This window comes from Periplaneta americana, chromosome 16, assembly GCF_040183065.1.
Source record: "Periplaneta americana isolate PAMFEO1 chromosome 16, P.americana_PAMFEO1_priV1, whole genome shotgun sequence".
Taxonomy (NCBI): Eukaryota; Metazoa; Arthropoda; class Insecta; order Blattodea; family Blattidae; genus Periplaneta; species Periplaneta americana.
In genome coordinates this window covers 182119139-182139259 of record NC_091132.1, presented here as the reverse complement: position 1 = coordinate 182139259, position 20121 = coordinate 182119139, and the positions used below count along the sequence as shown (strand labels likewise).

The window sequence follows — 20121 nt, the reverse complement described above, 5'->3', positions numbered from 1 at the left end:
TGCTTTCAGAACATAGGAGGAGTGATAGTAGGAGGAAGGAGAATAAAGTGTATACAATTTACTGATGATATGGTGGTGCTGGCAGAAGAGGAGATGATACTAAGGGATATGCTACGGAGTTAAATGACAGCTGTGAACAGTGTGGAATGAAGATAAATGCCAACAAGACGAAGACTATGGTCATAGAAAGAAAAGTAAAGAAGGTAAACTTGAGAATTCTAAATGAGGCAGTAGAGCAAGTGGACAGCTTGAAATACTTGCGGTGTACTATAAGCAGTAACATGAGCTGATGCCAAGAAATCAGAAGGAGAATAGCAATGGCAAAGGAAGCGTTTAATAGAAAAAGGAGCATCTTCTGCAGATCTCTGGAGAAAGAACTAAGGAAGAGACTAGTAAAGTGCTTTGTGTGGAGTGTAGCATTGTATGGGGCAGAAACATGGACATTGCGACGAAGTGAAGAGAAGCGACTAGAAACATTTGAAATGTGGATATGGAGAAGGATGAAGCATGTGAAATGGACAGACAGAATAAGAAACGAAGCTGTGTTGCAAAGAGTGGCTGAAGAAAGAATGATGCTGAAACTGATCAGAAAGAGGAAAAGGAATTGCTGGGTCACTGGCTGAGAAGAAACTGCGTATTGAAGGATGCACTGGAAGGAATGGTGAACGGGAGAAGAGTTCGGGGCAGAAGAAGATATTAGATGATAGACGACATTAAGATATATGGGTCATATGAAGAGACAAAGAGGAAGGCAGAAAATAGGAAAGACTGGAGAATGCTGGGTTTGCAGTGAAAGACCTGTCCTTGGGCAGAACACTTTGAATGAATGAATAGTACATTAATCGTCATAATACAAAAAACAAGAAGAAAATTATCAGATGATTTTGAAGTGGATCACCACTGTGCGTTTTTTATTTCAAATAAAGACTCATTAATTTGTTTACTAAAATTATGAGAGACAGAGACAGATAGGCAGTAAAACACAGCAGTACCGTAAAACGGGGTGACTTGATATGCTGGGGTGGGGGGGGGGGACTTGAAACGTTTTTGTAGGTTGATGCTTCGAAACGAAACATCAACCTACAAAAACGTTTCAAGTCCACCAGCATATGAAGTCACCCCGTTTTACAGTACTTCATACCCAAAATCACGTTTTCCATATTACAGATAAAGTAAGCTACTTTAATACAATATTTTCTCTTTGTACTTTGTATAATAATTCAATACAAAAAATACCGATAAAGTACCAGTACCGATAATGGACAAAGTTAAGCTTCAAAAGCAGCCTCATAGGTAACTGTGACGATCTATTGCAATAGGGACTCATGGCATAAAAAAGCGGTGTGGTGTACACAAGGAAGCACTGCTGACTTCAGATCAAGAGATCAATGAAGATAATTGTTTATTATGAGAGTAGTGCTTAATAATCTAAAGTAAATATATAAACTCGCAATAACAAGATAAGATAAACAGTTATCATAGTGACTAGATTGTCTCAATGCTTTAACTACTTGCATCTCTGCAAGCATGGATTTCAGGCTAGCATGTGTCTTGCTACTGTTCTTGTGTTTTTCTGGAAGTAGAATATTTCATTTCGCAGGAGGAGAAACAGCACCTGAAGATGACGCACTTGATTCAAAAGAAAGCATACCTGAAAATATACCCGAAGATTCAACAGAAATTCCACCAGAAGTGAACACAAATGAAGGAAAATTACGAGGCACATTTCTTCGCACTCACCAAGGCAAAAAAATCTATGCATTTCTTGGTATCCCATATGCAAGTCCTCCAACTGGCTCCTTAAGGTTTATGGTAAGATATGTTAAATTGGTACCATTTTATCTTTTTATGTATTAAGAGATCGACATACCAGCACTTCTTTATTTTCCAAAGGTTTTTTTTTATATGCCGGTAAACATATTTACATTTTAAAATCAAACCGAATAAAATTGGTATCAAGTTCAGTGTTTTACAAATTGTTATTGCAGCCTGCACTATGCTTGATTCTCTCAATTTGTGGTGGATGGATGACCCATTCATATATTCATTTCAGTTAACTTAAAAGATAAGAATTTTGAAAGCAGCCAATAGTTTTTAAAAATCCTTAGATGACCTGTCATCTAAGAATTTTTCAGTAAAAAGAAAACAAATATTTTTCAGACTTTCAGCAGGCTTTCTGTTATGTAGTAGGCCTATCTATTTTGAACTTTTTTCAATATACACAAATCGGACACATGTTGGAACTCTAGTGACGTGGAATCAGCAAGACATTGGATCTTTCCTAAGACAACACAAGCAGTAGTGTATTTCAGGTCTGGTGTGCCCTGGCTGCGCCAGAGTACTATTTTTCGAAACCAGAATGAACCCATGACTTAAAACTGAAGCTATACATATTGTCCATACACATACCACAACCAAGTAGTCTTCTAATACGAAGTTAATATGTTACTGCACAACTGTTGTGGCAGTTGCTGGATGGGAAGCTCTGGTTCAACATTGCTCTATGAATATAATTTAAAACACTTCTTTCTTTTCGCTTACCTGACAAGGTACAATAAACATTTTTCCTCATATATGGTTTATCACTCTAAGTTTCCAAAGTTTTTGTCCGATATTTTAATTTTTTTAGCTGTGCCCTTCCTTGAGTAAGTTCCATCAGCTATCAATAACATCTGGTCAATGTAACGATTTATGCACATTTCACAATTATAATTTGTCAATTTGTGAGGTATGATCAAAATAGAGAAATGGTGCTGTATGAAATTCATGATAATTACTTAAAATCTTGCCCAGAGTATAGGCTAGATGTTTGTTCATTATCACTGTGATGTCCTAAATTGTCTTTTAATGGATACCGAGTATCATGTCTACCTCCTGAGCCATGTTACTATTAATTTAGAAGTGGTAGTCTGCAAGGTGTATAGTGTACTCTATACATAATCTTTCACAATAATTACAATGTAATTATCTTGTAGTCCACACCTGTGGAGTAAATGTCAGCGCGTCTGCCGCGAAACCAGGTGGCCCGGGTTCGATTCCCGGTCGGGGCAAGTTACCTGGTTGAGGTTTTTTCCGGGGTTTTCCCTCAACCCAATTCGAGCAAATGCTGGGTAACTTTCAGTGCTGGACCCCGGACTCATTTCACCAGCATTATCACCTTCATTTCATTCAGACGCTAAATAACCTGAGATGTTGACACAGCGTCGTAAAATAACCCAATAAAATAAAAAAAAATTATCTTGTAACAGCCTCCTCGGCCACCTACACACTGGGATGGGGTTAAAGATGCTACGGAGGAAGGACCCCATTGTCCTCAGTTGACGTACCCAGAACGCAAGTATGAGGGCTCAGAAGACTGTCTGTACCTCAATGTCTACACCACAAGGGTAAGTAAGAATTTTTAATAGTTATATTAATAACATTTGCTCAGTTCAATTCCACAATATACGAATATTAATTTTGTACTAACTATTTTTTGTTACTTAAGCCTTCGTCTCTATGAGATTTAATTTTTTTAATAAATTAAGAATTGTTTAACTTTCTGTTTCAAAGTAATTTTCCATTACATTTAAATATGTAGAGTTTTAATGAATGATAAAGTGCCTCTAGTTTGATTGGTCATAATTGATTGATGTACGGATGTGTTTAGCCGTAACTTATTTTATTTGACCTGAGGTGTCTGGTTCTGAATCTTGATAGTGTGGGTGCTTTTTTGTTTCTGGTTAAAGTTAGGCCTATTTATATATTAATTTTTCAGGTACATATCGATATTGTTGCACTGTACCAGTCAATACTTGGGAGGGTCATTCCACTTTTTTCTTAACTTATTCTTGACTTTTCAGTGTATTTTCAAATATGTCAGTTTCCTGTTAACGTCACTTTTGATCCTCACCTTCCCGTGGTCCACCCTGTTTCTACCAACGAGGAAATGGCGACCGAGTCACAGCGGTATAACTGTTTCATCAAATGCAGAGGAAATGCTGCATTACAAGCCTGTCCAGAGGCTAAAAGTGGCAGCCCCACTACTGGACTACCTAACGATAAGGCTAGTAACCTATCTTAGGGAAAACTACATTACTTTCAAGCCTCAAACAAGCAGTATAAGGATAGATAATTTGATGACAACCCAGAGCAAGTCAACGGTTAAACGAAATTGGAAAAAACAAAATATGTTCACATACGCTACTTGGAATGTTAGAGGGATCAATCATAAAGAAGAAGAACTAGATGAAATATTGAATAAAAAGCAGATTAAAATAGCAGCAATAACAGAAACAAAAAAGAAACTAAAAGGTACAACTGAAACAAAAAACTACATAATCATATATAATGGTGTTAATAAGAAGACAAGAGCACAGGCCGGAGTAATGATTTGGATTCATAAATCAATAAAAAACAAAATAAACAATTATACATACTGGAATGAAAGAATATTAGAAGTACAACTCCAGATAGGAAGAGGCAAACTAACTTTCTTTAGTCTTTATGCTCCAGAGGAAGGAAGAGTTGAAGAAACTGAATTGTTTTATGCCCAGTTGCAAGAAATTTTGAATAAAGTAAATAAAAATAATTACATATTATTAGCCGGAGATTTAAACGGTAGAATAGGCAACATCGAAATAAAAAATACCATAGGAAAATTTGGAGAACCTACCATAAACAATAATGGAGAAAAAGTAAGAGATTTTGTATTATACAATGAAATGAAAATCATGAATTCATTTTACAACCATAAAGATATTCATATGTATACATGGTCAGCACGTGGCTCAAAATCTATCATAGATTATTTTATAGCAAATAGAAAATTATCCGAATTATTTTTAGATGTCAAGGTCTTCAGAGGAAGTGACATTGGATCAGATCATTACCTTGTATTAGCAAAAGTGAGATATACACCAAGATGGCTACATTTAACAAAGATAAATTCCCCCAAAAAAGAATTAATGCGTTACAAAATTAGATTAATCCATGACGACAGTGTACGCTGGCTTTATCAAAAAAGACTTGAACAAAAAATGTTAGAAATACCTGAAGATGAAGACATTCACAAAGAATGGGAAAATATTAAAACTCAAATATCACAGGCAGCCACGGAGAGCATCGGAAAATATAAGGCTTTCACACAAAAGAAAAAATTAAGATCTTTGGATGATGAAATTAAGGAGATCATAAAAAATAAAAATATAGCTTATAGAAAATACCTTCAAACAAAATCCGTTAATGATGAAATAGATTATAAACATAAAAGGGCGATAGCTAACAGAGAAATTAGAAAACGACACAGGCAATCATGGAAAGAGTTTATATCTTTTTTAGAAACTGACATTTATAAAATGAAACCCAATACGTATAAAATTTTAAAATACATGAACAGAGACATAAAGGAATCCGCCAAGATAAACCCTTGCCCCAAAATAGAAACATTCCTAGACTTTTACAAAAACTTATGGAACAATCCTACTTTTGATTCAAAATTCTGGGACACAAAAAACCCAGATGAACAATGCATTACAAAAGAAGAACTACAAGAAGCATTAAAGAAGACGAAAAATAGTAAATCACCTGGAGAAGATAACCTAAATTCAGAATTGTATAAATATGCAGGAGATCTATTTCAAGAAAGATTACTAAGATTTCTAAACAGAATATATCTGACTGCCACTTTACCGGAAGAATGGAAAAATAGTGTAATTATTCCCATATATAAAACAGGAGATAAACAGAATGTTGAAAACTATAGAGGGATTAGTATCCTCAACACATGTTATAAGATATTTAGTAGGATTTTAAATGAAAAATTAAAAAAACATGCTGAAACTTTCCTTCTGGAGTGTCAAAATGGCTTTAGAAAAGGAAGATCATGTGTAGATCCATTATTTAGTATCAAACTATTGTTGGAAAAAAGAAGAGAATTTAATTTAGAAACCCATATAGCTTTTATTGATTTTGTGAAAGCTTTTGATAAAGTCCGAAGAGACCTTTTATTCGACATATTACAAGAAAAAAATATTCCAAATTTGCTATTCCAAAATATAATAGAAATCTACACGGACAGCAAAATAAGTGTCAAAATAAATAACTGTATATCCGAAAGAAAATTAGTTAATAATGGAGTTCGACAAGGTTGTCCACTATCACCAACTTTATTTAATATTTATATAAATGAAATTATTTTAAAATGGAACCAAATCTACACATTAGGAATCAAAATAACCAGTGCTCTAACATTAAATACCTTACTCTATGCCGATGATCAAGTCATAATTTCCAATTCAGAGGATAATTTACAAAGAGGATTGTATACATTAAATGAAATATTAAAAGATTTTGGGATGGAAATTTCAGCACAAAAATCAAAAGTAATGGCATTTTTAGGACAAGACCCAGTGAGAAGTAAGATAATACACAATAACCAATGCCTCGAACAAGTGCAAAATTTCAATTATCTGGGTTGTGAAATATCTTATCAAAATGAAAAAGATGTGAACAAGAAAATTACCAAATTTACACAAATTCTAGGAATAATAAACAATACATTAAAAGCTAAATTAGTACAAAAATCTACAAGAATAAAAATATATAATACACTAGCATTACCCACCTTTCTATACGGAAGCGAGATTTGGACATTAAAGAAAAAAGACATGAACAGAATCAAAGCAACGGAAATGAAATTTTTCAGGAGAACAGCAGGATATACTCTTTTAGACCGAAAAAGGAATGAAGAAATTTTAGAACAATTAGAAGTAGAGTCAGTAGAAGAAAAAATCACCAGATACAAATTCAATTGGCTAGATCATGTAAGAAGAATGGAAAATTCAAGAATCCCAAAAATTATGATGCAATATAAACCTAGAGGACATCGTCGACCAGGAAGACCGTTAAGAAGACTGCTAGATGGGGCCGAAACAGGTCTACAGAGGCCTAATTCGTGAAGGATGATGATGATGATGATGATGATATATATATATATATATATATATATATATATATATATATATATGTGTATGTATATATATGTATATATATACGGTATATATATTTTAATGCCGAATGAAAAATTGTTTCAAACAAAAGTTGTTCAGGTACAATGGGGGATTAATACCGGTACTATGAGCATATCTTTCTTATAACCTTGTTCATAAAGGAGATAGAGTAATGGCTTTATTTCTTTAAATGCCAACATGTACTGGTACTTTTTACTCAAGGAATCTTTTCATTCATTCATTCATTCATTTATTTTATTCCATAGATCTTACATGAGCAATGAAGCTTTAAGATGTGGAACATGTCAACATTTTACAATATTACAATTACAATTTTTACAAAGTTTTATAGTTTTACAATTTAGTAATTTTCTAAAATTTTTACAATGTTGTACAATTTTTTTTTTTTTTTTTTTTTTTTTTTTTTTTTTTTTTTTTTTTTGGCGAGATGTAGTGAGATGAAATGAGGTCCGAGGATTCGCCAAAATATTACCCGGCATTTGCCTTTTCGGTGGGGGAAACCTCGGAAAAACCCAACCAGGTAATCAAATCAAAGGGGGTAATCAATCAAAGGTGTTGATGCCAAGGACTCGCCATAGACCATCCGGCTTCAGTCCCACGGCTGTGGAAAACCTCGGAAGAAACCAAAGTCCAAAGGGGGATCCAACCCAAGCCCGAACGCAGCTCCGGAACAGCAGCCCAGCGAGTCTGCCGACTGAGCTACATCGATGGCTCTACTAAAAGTATACAATACATAGCCAATCAGATTATTAAATTTACAAACGCAAACGATCATTCATAAGTTGAGCTATATTATAATACAAAACAATTTAATTAAATTTAAGGTATAAACAATTCAACCAGTTGTGATATACAGAAATTGATAATACATATCATGCAAACTACTTCAAATTACAAACACAAACAATTTATCAGTAGAGCTATATAGATTACTATTCAATTTAAAGCATATACAATTCATCGGCCAAAACTATACAAATATATACAATACAAAGTAGCATACTTTCATTAAGCTATACAAATTTGTGCAATTAATATCAAGTAGATTAATTCAATTTATAATCATAAACAATTCATCAGTTGAGCTATACATATTACCATTCAATTTACAGTAGGTCTATATACAATTCATCAGTAGAGCTACACAGACTAGTAATCATTTTAAGAACATATACAATTCATCAGCCAAACTATACAAACATATACAATCAAATTAGTTCAATTTACAAACTTATTTTCGTTAAGCTATACAATTCATATGAAGTAGATTAATTCAATTTATAAGCTTAAACAATTCATCAGTTGACGTATACAGTACATACAATTCATCAGTTATGCTAAACAAAAAATACAATACATAGTAAACAGATTAAGTCAATATAAAAACATATTTTAGTTGAGCTATGTAAAATTGTACATGTCATTTAAGTAGAATAATTCAATTCACAAGCATAAACAATTCATCAATTGTGTAGAAGGTATGAGTATGTAGAAATTTGGTTAATTCTTTTCTGAACCTTTTCTCGTTGTTCTTCAAATCTTTAAGATTATTAGGCAGTGCATTGAAGACTGTTATACATGAATAGCGAACTCCTTTTTTAAAACAGCTTAGACTAACAGAGGGTAGATGAAGATCTGATTTATGTCTTGTATTAAAATGATGAATGTCTTGATTAGTACTGAATTTATCTTGGTTCTTAATATACAGCATCATTAGGGAAAGAATGTATTCACAAGGTAAAGTCAAGATTTCTAAGTTTCGGAAAATATTTTTACATGAGGTCCTTTTGTGCACACCGGCCATTATTCTTATAGCTTTCTTTTGTAAAACAAAAACGTGTTTAGCTTCAGACGAGTTACCCCAGAATATTAATCCATATTTCATTACAGAGTGAAAATATGCAAAGTATGACATTTTAAGTAAGTTTATATCACCAATAGTAGATAAGGATCTTAATGCATAACAGGCAGAGCTCAATTTACGAGTAATACATTCTATATGCGTTTTCCAGTTCAAGTGATTATCCAATTCTAAACCAAGAAACTTTGTGCTTATAGATTCTTTGAGATGAGTTCCATTTAATCGAATACTGTAGGAAACCTGAGCACTATTGTGTGTACTAAATTTGACTGCACTGGTTTTATCAACATTAAGTGCTAGTTTATTTGCATGGAACCATTCATTCATTAGATTCAGCACTGTATTAGAAGTGTTTATAAAATGATCGTATTGTTTGCTTGAAATAATTACACTTGTATCATCTGCAAATAAAATTACATGGGATGAATTGTTTATGGTCAAGGCTAAATCATTAATATAAACTAGAAACAACAATGGACCTAAAATTGACCCCTGTGGAACACCATGTTTAATATTTCTAAATTCTGAATAAGTAACTTTATGACTATTTGGTACATTTATTTCTACTTTTTGTTTTCTATTTGATAAGTACGATGTAAACCAACCCAACATCTCATCTTTAATACCATAAAACTTCAATTTTTTTACTAATATACTATGGTCTACACAATCAAATGCTTTAGCCAAGTCACAAAAAATCCCACCTACATGTAGTTTCGAATTTAATGAATTTAGTATTTCATCCACCAAACTAAAAGCAGCATTCTCTGTCGATTTTTGTTTTCTAAATCCAAACTGTTCTAAAACTAATATATTGTTGGACTCCAGGTAATGATATAATCTATTATACATAACTTTCTCAAACACTTTTGAAAATGTTGTTAATAATGATATGGGTCTGTAATTAGCAATAGTACATTTATCTCCCTTTTTGTATATTGGTTTTACTATTGAATATTTGAGTCTTTCTGGAAAAATACCACATTGCATTGACAAATTGCATAGATAGCTTAACGGATGGGATAATATTTCAGAACAAGCTTTCAGAACTTTACTTGGAATTTCATCATATCCAGAGGAATATTTTGTTTTTAGTTGTTTTATCACATGCATGATTTCTGCTGCGGTAGTGGGAATAAATTTGAGACCTAAAAACTCAGTGTTAAATGCATCAGTTAGGCAACCAAGTGCAGCATCTTCTGGACAATCTTGAATGTTTAAGTTCTGAATAATATTTATATAGAAGTCATTAAAATGATTTGCAATTGATTTTGGATTATCTATTTTACTATCATTGATTTTAATGCAAGTAATATTTTCACTCTTTGAATATCGATTAGTTTCATTTTTAATAATATCCCAAATAGTTTTAATCTTATTATCTGAATTTTGTATTTTTTCATTCAGATACATTTTCTTTGCATCTTTTATAACTTTTGTCAAAGTTTTACAGTAATTCTTGTAGTAATTAAGAACATGAGGATCATCACTATTCCTACTCATTAAATGTAGATTTCTTTTTCTAGCACATGATATTTTAATTCCTTGAGTTATCCACATGTTTTTACTTTTACATTTTTTCACCACCTTGACTGGAAAACATTCATTGAAATAATTCGTAAATGTAGTGAAAAATGCATTAAATTTAGTATTAATATCAATGGTATCGGTACTATATACATTTTCCCAAGATTCATTTTGTAGACATGTATTTAAATGATGAAGAGATTCAGCATTTATAATCCTTTTTTTATTTTTAGATTAACACTTTGGAATTTTTCACTCATATTGAAAACACTTAGAATTTGTGCATCGTGATCAGACAGGCCATTGACTAATGGTACTGTTGAATAGGAATTCAATCTACTTTTATCTATAAATATATTATCAATGGCAGTACTACTTCCAGCTTGTGTTCTGGTTGGAAAACTTACTGTGTGACTAAGATTATAAGTTTCAAGAAGTGAGTTTAATTTTCTTTTACGTGAGCTTTCTGATAGATAATCTATGTTTATGTCACCACAGATTACAAATTCGGTATGTGGTTTATAAAGTCTTTTCAATAATGAATCTAAGTTAGTTGTAAATTTCTTATAATCTCCCATTGGCGCCCTATAAACACATAAGATAATTAAATTTGATATCTCATAACCAATTTGTATTCCACAGATTTCAATATCTTGTTCAAGGCAAAAATCAGATATATCAATTTTACTAAATAATAGATCCTCTCTGATAAAAATACAGGCACCCCCTTTTTGGAAGACATCTCTACAGAAATGAGAACCTAATACATATCCATGTAAAGACAGTTGTAGTATTTCCTGTTGCTTCATATGATGTTCAGTTATACATAATAACCTATTGAAGGCCTGTTCAAAAATGTATCACAATAGGCTATACCTTTCTAATACACAAAATATTGAGGGGCATAAAAGGATATGAAATTCACAATATTCGAAGTAAAATCGCATTTTGTAGCACTTTGGTACTGTACTCCTACACGTAAAAGAGAACATTTACATGTCCTGCTCCAAGCGGTAATCATTAAATTAATGCATAATTACAATCTTTGAAAGAATGACTCCATAGATTCATCTAGTGTTGTCTACTGAATGGATGTACCAGCATGAGTAATAGCCTACACTGCTGTATAACTTCTGTGTTATTGAAACATTTCGATAGACAGGATCCTTGACAGATTCCCCCCCCCCCCCACCAAAAAATGTCTAACAGTGTAAGGTCAGAAGAACGAGCAGGCTAACTAACTGGTCTATCACGTCTAATCCACCTACCAGGACATTTCGGTACAGAACACGATGGTTCTTAAGGTATTATGTGTTAGGCATCCATCATGCCAGTATCACACACACATTCTGTTCCTGAAATGTATGGTCTCCAAAAGATCAGAAAAGATGATTCTTACGAATCTGGGATATCATCTGCCAGTAAGGTACCTTTAATGAAATTAAGCCGAATAACTATGTTCACTTTGAATTCCATATTATTTTGCACTCCTCAATGTTTTGGTTATTAGAATGGTACATTGTGATGTATTTTTGTACAGGCCTTGAAGATGTTAAATGATTCACTGGAAAAAATGTGCATGGTGCCATTTAAAGATATGAAGTCATTACTAGTTTCTCCTTAATGCATAAGGTTATAAAAAAGCTATCGATATGCCTATAATATTAATTCCTCATTGTACTTAAACAACTTTTGTTTGATACAATTTTTCATTTGACACATAAAAAAATTATTTTGGGTGAGCAAGATAAATGGGATACACCCTGTATTAGTACCATACTGACTTTATCAATTAAATTTTGATAGTTTTATACCTAAGGGTTGTAGTGAAATTCTTACTTATCTCGAAGTAACCACATATTAATTACATTTATTCATAATACATTAATAGCTCATGAGGTAATTTTTGCTTTCTCTTAAACTAAATATAGTGTACATACAATATTGTGACACTGGCAAAAAAATATGTAACTTTTTAATTTTGACTTTAGAGTCGTACAAAAGCAATAACTTAGTTTTGAAAATTTGTAAATTTGACAAAACTGCATAAACAGGCATGAAAGTTCTAGTATAATATTGTTGGCATTGTTATCACAGCTTCCTAGTGTGACGAGTTTGGAAACGAATCAGATGGATGTAGTGGTGGTGATCCATGGGGGTGGCTTCTCTCACGGTTCTGGTGACATTGCTATGTATGGTCCAGACTATTTGCTGGACCACAATGTAATCATGGTCACCTTTAACTACAGACTGGGTGCTCTTGGTAAGAATTTACAGGCAAACATTAAACTTTCATATCTTACTCAGGAAACATTTATCTTTTAACAATGGTTTATGAAGTGAAGAGAGAAAAGTTAATATGTAATAACAACAAAACAACAATATGACAGGAACATCATCATAACTTCCATCACTGTCCATGTCACCAATATCACCACCAATACAATCTGCCACTTGGCAATGTCACATTTTGATCAAGGTCACTACTAAAAGTGTTAGCATCACTACTACGGCCATCAGTCTTCATACAATTAATTTCAAGTAAATTTCTATTAAAATAATTTTTAAATAGATAAAGTATCGATATTACCTTTTCATTCCAATGGTACTGAATTTGTTTTTGTCTCAGTCAAGCTGTGAAAGATTGACCACTGTTTTGTTTTTGTTATGGTTTCATTAATGTATTTTGAAGGAGATGACCTACTATGTCATTCTAATGTCAATCATCATAGATGGGCAGATAGCACAGTGTGGTGATGTTTTGATTTTGTGAAGGTATGCTGCTAAACAATTGTGTTGAGTATTTAGTTATACTGTACAAGTCTACTGTTTTCTCTGTTGTATCTTCTAAATGAGTTTTCAACTGTTCGGTCTATTTCTCTATGGTGTATGAATGAGAGGAAATGCGCACTAACGTGCAAGGCATTTGAGAGTCTCTATCTCTCTTTCAGAGATCTTGTACGATTTCTATACTTTGTGATGTGGTATCTGTCGCACTGCAGTTCACATAACACATACACAAACACATTCGTTTTCAGGATTGTGGTAATACATTTTATTGCATAGTTTGTGATGATAGCCGTGTACAGCCAAGCTTGTGAGCATGTGTCCCAGGTCTTGGTTGGGGCCTGTCCAGCCTCGGTTCATCATGGCGTCAATCGGGTAGAACTCCGGCCAGATCTCTTCTCTTTTCCTCTGTCTTTCGTGAAGGAGGTTCATGGAGTTTTCTGTAGGTGGGAGGAGCATTTTAAGTCTTAGGTCTTCGATGAGGAAGGTTTCTTTTGCCAGTTCGTATGCAAATCTGGGTATTGGGATATGCCAATGGCAGCTTTCAGAAAGTAAGCTTCGACTTTTCCAGCCTATGTAGGTCTTTTAGACTTAGTTTCTCCCACATAAACTCGAGTCCGAAGGTGAGTATGGGTATTATTTTCGCGTCGAATAAGATCATTGCTGTACAGAGTGAAAGTAATGTGATGTTTCTGATGGTGTATATTGCTGCTGTTGCTCTCTCTTGAATATGGATTCAGAATGATGTGTTTGTTGTTTGGAATGTAACTCCCAGGTATTTGAAGCAGTTTACAATTTCAATTGGTTGGTCATTGTATATTATTTGGTCTCCGGCTGCTAGCCTCCCTACTTTTCTGAACACCATTTGAACGGTTTTATTCTCGTTGATGCTACATTTGTTATTGTTTTCCCATATTATCAAGGCGTCTAAGGCCTTTTATAGTTTATGTTTGTTTGGTGATACAAGGACCATGTAATCCGCATAGAGGAGTAGGCTTGTTTCTTTTGAGCTTTGCTCAATGGTATTGATGATGTCCGATGTTGCTGTATTGAAGAGCAGTGGGTTAAGACGCCATTTGTTTGGATGATTCCCTAGATCTTGCAACAATACCAGTATCATTGATAGTCACAATATTATATGTCAATGTATTTTGTATTAGTTCTCTACGGTTTATTATTTGTCATGTTTTCCGTTATAATTTAAGCTTTTGTTTCAATCTATATAAATAAATTATTGTCTTTGTAGTATATGAGGCATATATCCATCTCTGTCGTAAAAATGTTCCCTTTCTTAACAGCTAGTCTGCGCACTGTGATTGTACAGGTACCTTTTCTTTTCTTTCTTTCGGAATTTTTTATCTTTGTGATTAGTTTTATAGTTTCAGATTTTTTTGTCCCTTGGAACTTCATTATGATTTTCTGGAGTTTAGTTTAGACTCTATCAAGAGAACAGCTATTTGAAAGATGTTTATTCTAAATGCGATATTTTAGTACCTATTCAATGCCTTTTATTACAGCATCAAATTACTGTTATGTATTTAGTCGAACTATTTCGAAATGTTCAATCAGTTTGGAACATAATCTTCTGTTCTTCAGTTTAATGTATATGATGTAGCCATTGTGGTTATGGAAATAATATAACGTTATTTTAGAGCTGATCTGTTTTAGATTCTCTATTGAAATTTCCTACTTTTAATTTTTTAAGAGCTTTATTTGTGCATTGTATTCTATGTTATTAAGGGTTTACTGATTTTCGCAATGTCGAAATTTCACTGAAAATGCTCAAGAAGTTGATCGACTTCCTATTTCTTTGGGAGTGCTTACTCCTCCATCTATTGTACTGTTTCCCGTTGTCTGGGTTTGACCTTGTAATATTTGTAGTTTAAAGTAAGATTTTTTAAATTAAATTAGTTTATTTCTTAAGTTATAGCTATATATAATGTACATACGGTATATTATATATATAATGAATATAATGAAAATTCTGTCTGCTCTAAATACGAATAGGCCTATATTGGAAATGTACATGTAATTCACATGACATTATTCTTTCTGTTTGGTACAGGTTTTCTAGCTACAGGAGACGAGTTTGCACCCGGAAATTATGGTCTCAAAGACCAGATAGATGCTTTACGATGGGTACGACGCAATATTCCTGCCTTTTCAGGCAACCCCAATAGCGTGACTCTACTAGGAGCACATGCAGGAGCTGCAAGTGTGCACTACCATATGCTGTCAGGATTATCCCGCAGTAAGGTCATAGCTTTAAGTATAAATTATGTCTCAAATACAGAACCTTCTGAGTTCTATGTAAAACAAAACAGTTATAAGTGGACAGCTGAAGTTACGAAGTTTATGAAAGTATGCAGACTATTCATTAGATAAAATAACACTTGGAGTGAAAGTAAGTATCTACATTATATTCGTCAGATTGTTGACATTTAAACGCACTTGGATTTTTAGCACTGCTACAGAACTCCATGATTCTACAGAAACATCTATCCACAAGACAGAGAATTTGAATTAGGATATAACTTGTAAGTATGTCTGAGATTTACTCATTCAGGAATAGGTCCATTTATGCACCATGAACATATTAGCTTTTGGATTAACCACATTAAAAATATTTATCATCATCATCATCATCATCATCATCATCATCATCATCATCATCATCATCATCATCATCAAGATGGATTTAAGATCCATTCAGATTATAAAGGAATTTAGTATTCATCTACTCATCTTTTTCTCTGTGCCTCACACTAAGAATATTTATTGTCTTTTGAAGTCTATCTTTCTCGGACTGAATTGAATCCCGCAACCTCGAATCCAATAACAAAAATGATAACCACTAGACTAAGTAGATCATTCATAATGAAATGTTTTTAATTAAGTGAACAATGGAGTAATGAAAGACGAAAAGAAAATTCAAAGTAGATATTCCAAGAAAATATATTCTCTGCCACTTTGTCCACCACAGAAATCACAAGATCTACCCAGGAACAAACTGGGTTTCTTTATTGAGTAGCTGTCAGCTAGCTAAGCTACGTCTAGGCTGTCACGGAGAAAAAAAGCTCAAGTATTTTCACAGGTGTCCCACGCTGTGGCGTCTTGGCCTAAGGCATCCTGCCTAGGACTCGCGTTACTGAATGCGCGCTGGTTCGAGTCCTCATGGGGAAAGAAATTTTCTCATGAAATTTCGGCCAGTGTATGGGACCGGTGCCCACCCAGCATCGTGATCCACTTGGGGAGCTACGATATGTAGCGAAATCCGGTTGTGAATGCCAGCTATAACGGCTGGGGGATCATCGTGCTAACCACACGATACCTCCATTCTGTTGGATGATCGTCCACCTCTGCTTCGACATGTGGGCGTGAGGCCAGCAGCTGGCTGGTCGGTTGGTCGGTCTAGGCCCTTCACGGGCTGTAGCACCACAGATTATTATTATTTTCACAGGTAAAATACAAGCTACTGAAAAGGCGGAAGAAAGAATTTAGTTACTTCACTATCTAACTTTCAAGTGCTATTTTCTTTGTATTTAAGTTTATTTTTGCTGGAACCTTTTTAAAAATGTATACGTCAAGAACACCTATAAAATGTTACATTTAGCTTTATCAACACCACCACTGTTAATATTTGTATACCGGTATATATTTTTTTGTAGGTGATTTGATCCTGGTTGAATGGAAGAGAAGGCCTGATGGCCTTAACTCTGCCAGGGAAAATGAAACTATTATTATTATTATTATTATTATTATTATTATTATTATCACTGTTGCCACCACCATTTGGATCGGTCTGATTTGTTCTGCTTCCACATGCATGTAGACTAATCACATGTGTGTACACACACTCACATACACACGTGAACACACACACATACAAGTGATTTGTTCTGGTTCCACATGCATATAGACTAATCACGCGAACACACACACATACATACATACACGTGCATGCGATTAGTAGGTTGTACCGAAAAAAAAAAACTTTCCGAAATTCAAAATGGAAGGATGTACAAAAGTTGCCTTGTAGTCTCTACTACATGCATTAAAAAAAATTAAGTCCTTAATTACATTTCTTACCAAGCCATAGGAGGTTTAAAGTTTAGTATATAAAGTAAAATTGTTTTTTTTTTTTTTTTTTCATAATTCTTTGGTGTATTGTCATAGGGCTTAAGTCACTTTTTCTTTTTTTACAATTTTTAGTTTGTGATAAGCTATCAAACAGAAAAACTTCAGGTTTCATTTGGTATTACGGGCTTGTGTCTGGGTGGAATACAAATCATTCTGGTAATGAAACAAAATGATCAATTTGCCTTAAGTCTTATTTTCTAACATTTTATCTGTACCAATTAACAGTTTATATTGACATAATGCCCTTAGTATTATCAATGAATGATGTACTGGAGAAATGTTACGTTGACCACTTAAAATTTTTATGCCCTGTACTTAAACTAACAGATGCCAACACTATATTAATGAGGAAGCTTGTAAGATTTTTATTTCCACTGTTCTTACATCCTAGAAGATGAAAGAATAACATTAACGAGTTATTGAAAGCATTGTAAGATATTTTCTCATAGAAAGAAAATGGTCCTTTTAGTAGATTCACAAAAGTAAGCTGACATTGACGAAGGTAGGTAAATATTTTTAGTAGGAGTATTTTCTATAGGTATTAATATTTTTGACATAAAATAGGGATACTGACTCATTGTATAAATGTATTAGAATCAAATTAAAATCATGATTTTAGTGACTGATATTTATTTACTACATATGGTTATTTTTTGTTTACTATACAATTTTCTTCGAATTTCATTTCTCATAACAACAACAACAACAACAACAACAACAACAACAACAACAACAACAACAACAACAACAACAACAACAATAATAATAATAATAATAATAATAATAATAATAATACCAGTGAAGAACTAGTATTAAGTTATTTAAAATAACTAAGTAAATACCGTAAATTGGGGATACTTGAACCACCTCAGAAAGTTTCATCAACTCCTACAAAAAACGTATACCTTGAGAAACTTTCATTGCTCTCCTATATGTTGAATCTTGCGACATACAAACCATAGGCAAGCAGCTTTATTGCATTGTCACTATTGTTATGTATTTATTTATTGTTTTATTAGTGGCTCAAGTTACCCAGGAAATGGGTATACTTGAGCCACCCATTTAAAAATGCTATGTGGTGCAAGTTAAACTTCATATGAGGTTACTTGAGTTAATAAAACCTTAAATGATAACATTTTATAGATTTGGGTACAGTATATATGTAGTTTATTATCTTTAGCTATATTCTATAATTCACTGAGATAATATGCACACATAATTTTCTTTTCTTTAATTCCAAAATTTGAATTAAAAAATTACAAAAATCACAGAAACGAAAACATCTAAACACCTGATTTGGCTCAAATATCCCCGATGTCTCAAGTAACTCCATCTTACCCGGTAACTAAATAAGTAAATAACTAAATAAATAACTGAATAAATAACTAAATAAATAAATAAAATAAAAAATAAGTAAATGATTAAATTAACAAATAAATAAATAAATAAATAAATAAAAATAAATAAATAGGTAAACAAATAAATAAATAAGTACATAAAGTAAGTAAAAATAAGTAATTAAAAATAAATAAATTATTAAAGTAACAAATAAATAAATAGGTAAAATAAATAAATAAATAAATAAATAAATAAATTCACTATGTTAATATTTAAATTATGGTGTTATTTTTACTTGATTGACTAGTTTCGATGTAATTTCCATCATCTTCTGAATTCTCTCCTCATTATAAGAAGCTAGTAAATCACTAGCTCAGAATGTGTGCACTGAAAATAACTTTGCATAGGTAGGCCTAACATAAATTAATTTCACAGTGTCATATCAACTTACCATTGCTTCAGATCTGTTCCACCAAGGCATCTCGCAGTCAGGCACTGCGTTGTCACCTTGGGCCCATGTGAGAGCTGTTACAGCCAGAGAAAGAGCCTTCAAACTCGGAGAATTAGCTGGCTGCAAGAAGAAAGATTTGGAATCCACGGAGGAGCTCATCAAATGTATTCGCAAGAAGCCTGCTGAGTTGCTCGTAAAGGAATCTCGCAAAATAATGGTATGTGACCAGATAAATGAATTTATCCTTATACACTTGAGAGTATAATGAACTGTAAAGTCCAGTGGCGAAGCTAAGGTGTAAATACTGGGTAGGCTGAAAAAATCTGATTACCTTGTGTCTTTTTATACAGCAGACGTTTCTCGACTTTCCCATTAACATTTTTTGTGACACAGATCCCACAAGATGATGATAACCACTCATTTCCACCCCCAAACACAATACAGGTATAATAATATAACTTAATTGTCTCACAGCACCCTGTTAGCCAAGGATATTTCTTATACCATGAAAACTGATTTTTTTCTTTATTTTGTCTTCCTCCATCTGCTAATATGTAACTGTAGTGTCGATCTTCTATCTTTGTAAGCTCATTTTGTTTCATACACCCAACTTGAAAACGGTTTCTCTTTTAATTCTGCAAATAATGACCTCAATATTCTCTCAGTATGAGCCATTTTGCACAAAATTAGTAACACACACAAACATGCACTTTTGATTAAAGTAACACTCAACATTGCAGCACATTTACAGAAGATGAATATAGCGCAGCATATTATATCACGGTTGAGGCTAGCCCCGCTTCCTGTTACTGAGTCGTAGCGAATCAATACCTCTCCTCCCTGGCCTCCCCCTCAAGCTTGTGAGTGCCTCTGCCTGTGAGCAGGGCCTTCACATGTCGCTACGAGGCTTTTACTACAAGCCTCATCGAAGTGAAAACAAGTGCTACGATACATCGTTATTACGAGCTTATACTGTTACTAGATATAATAACTCAAATTTTTTGGTT

The 20121-nt window shown here is 33.3% G+C and overlaps 1 protein-coding gene across 1 annotated transcript in view; it reads left to right on the top strand.

The window, feature by feature from the left end:
• Positions 1 to 1493: 1493 nt before the first annotated feature.
• The window catches only part of LOC138692174 (carboxylic ester hydrolase-like), a 30966-nt gene continuing 12338 nt past the window's right edge, over positions 1494 to 20121 (top strand). Inside the window, exons 1-5 of the mRNA XM_069815225.1 lie at positions 1494 to 1812; positions 3249 to 3386; positions 12496 to 12661; positions 15251 to 15436; positions 19126 to 19331. Coding sequence (XP_069671326.1) covers positions 1528 to 1812; positions 3249 to 3386; positions 12496 to 12661; positions 15251 to 15436; positions 19126 to 19331 — 981 coding nt within the window. The 5' untranslated portion in view covers positions 1494 to 1527. The remainder of the gene's footprint in view (positions 1813 to 3248; positions 3387 to 12495; positions 12662 to 15250; positions 15437 to 19125; positions 19332 to 20121) is intronic.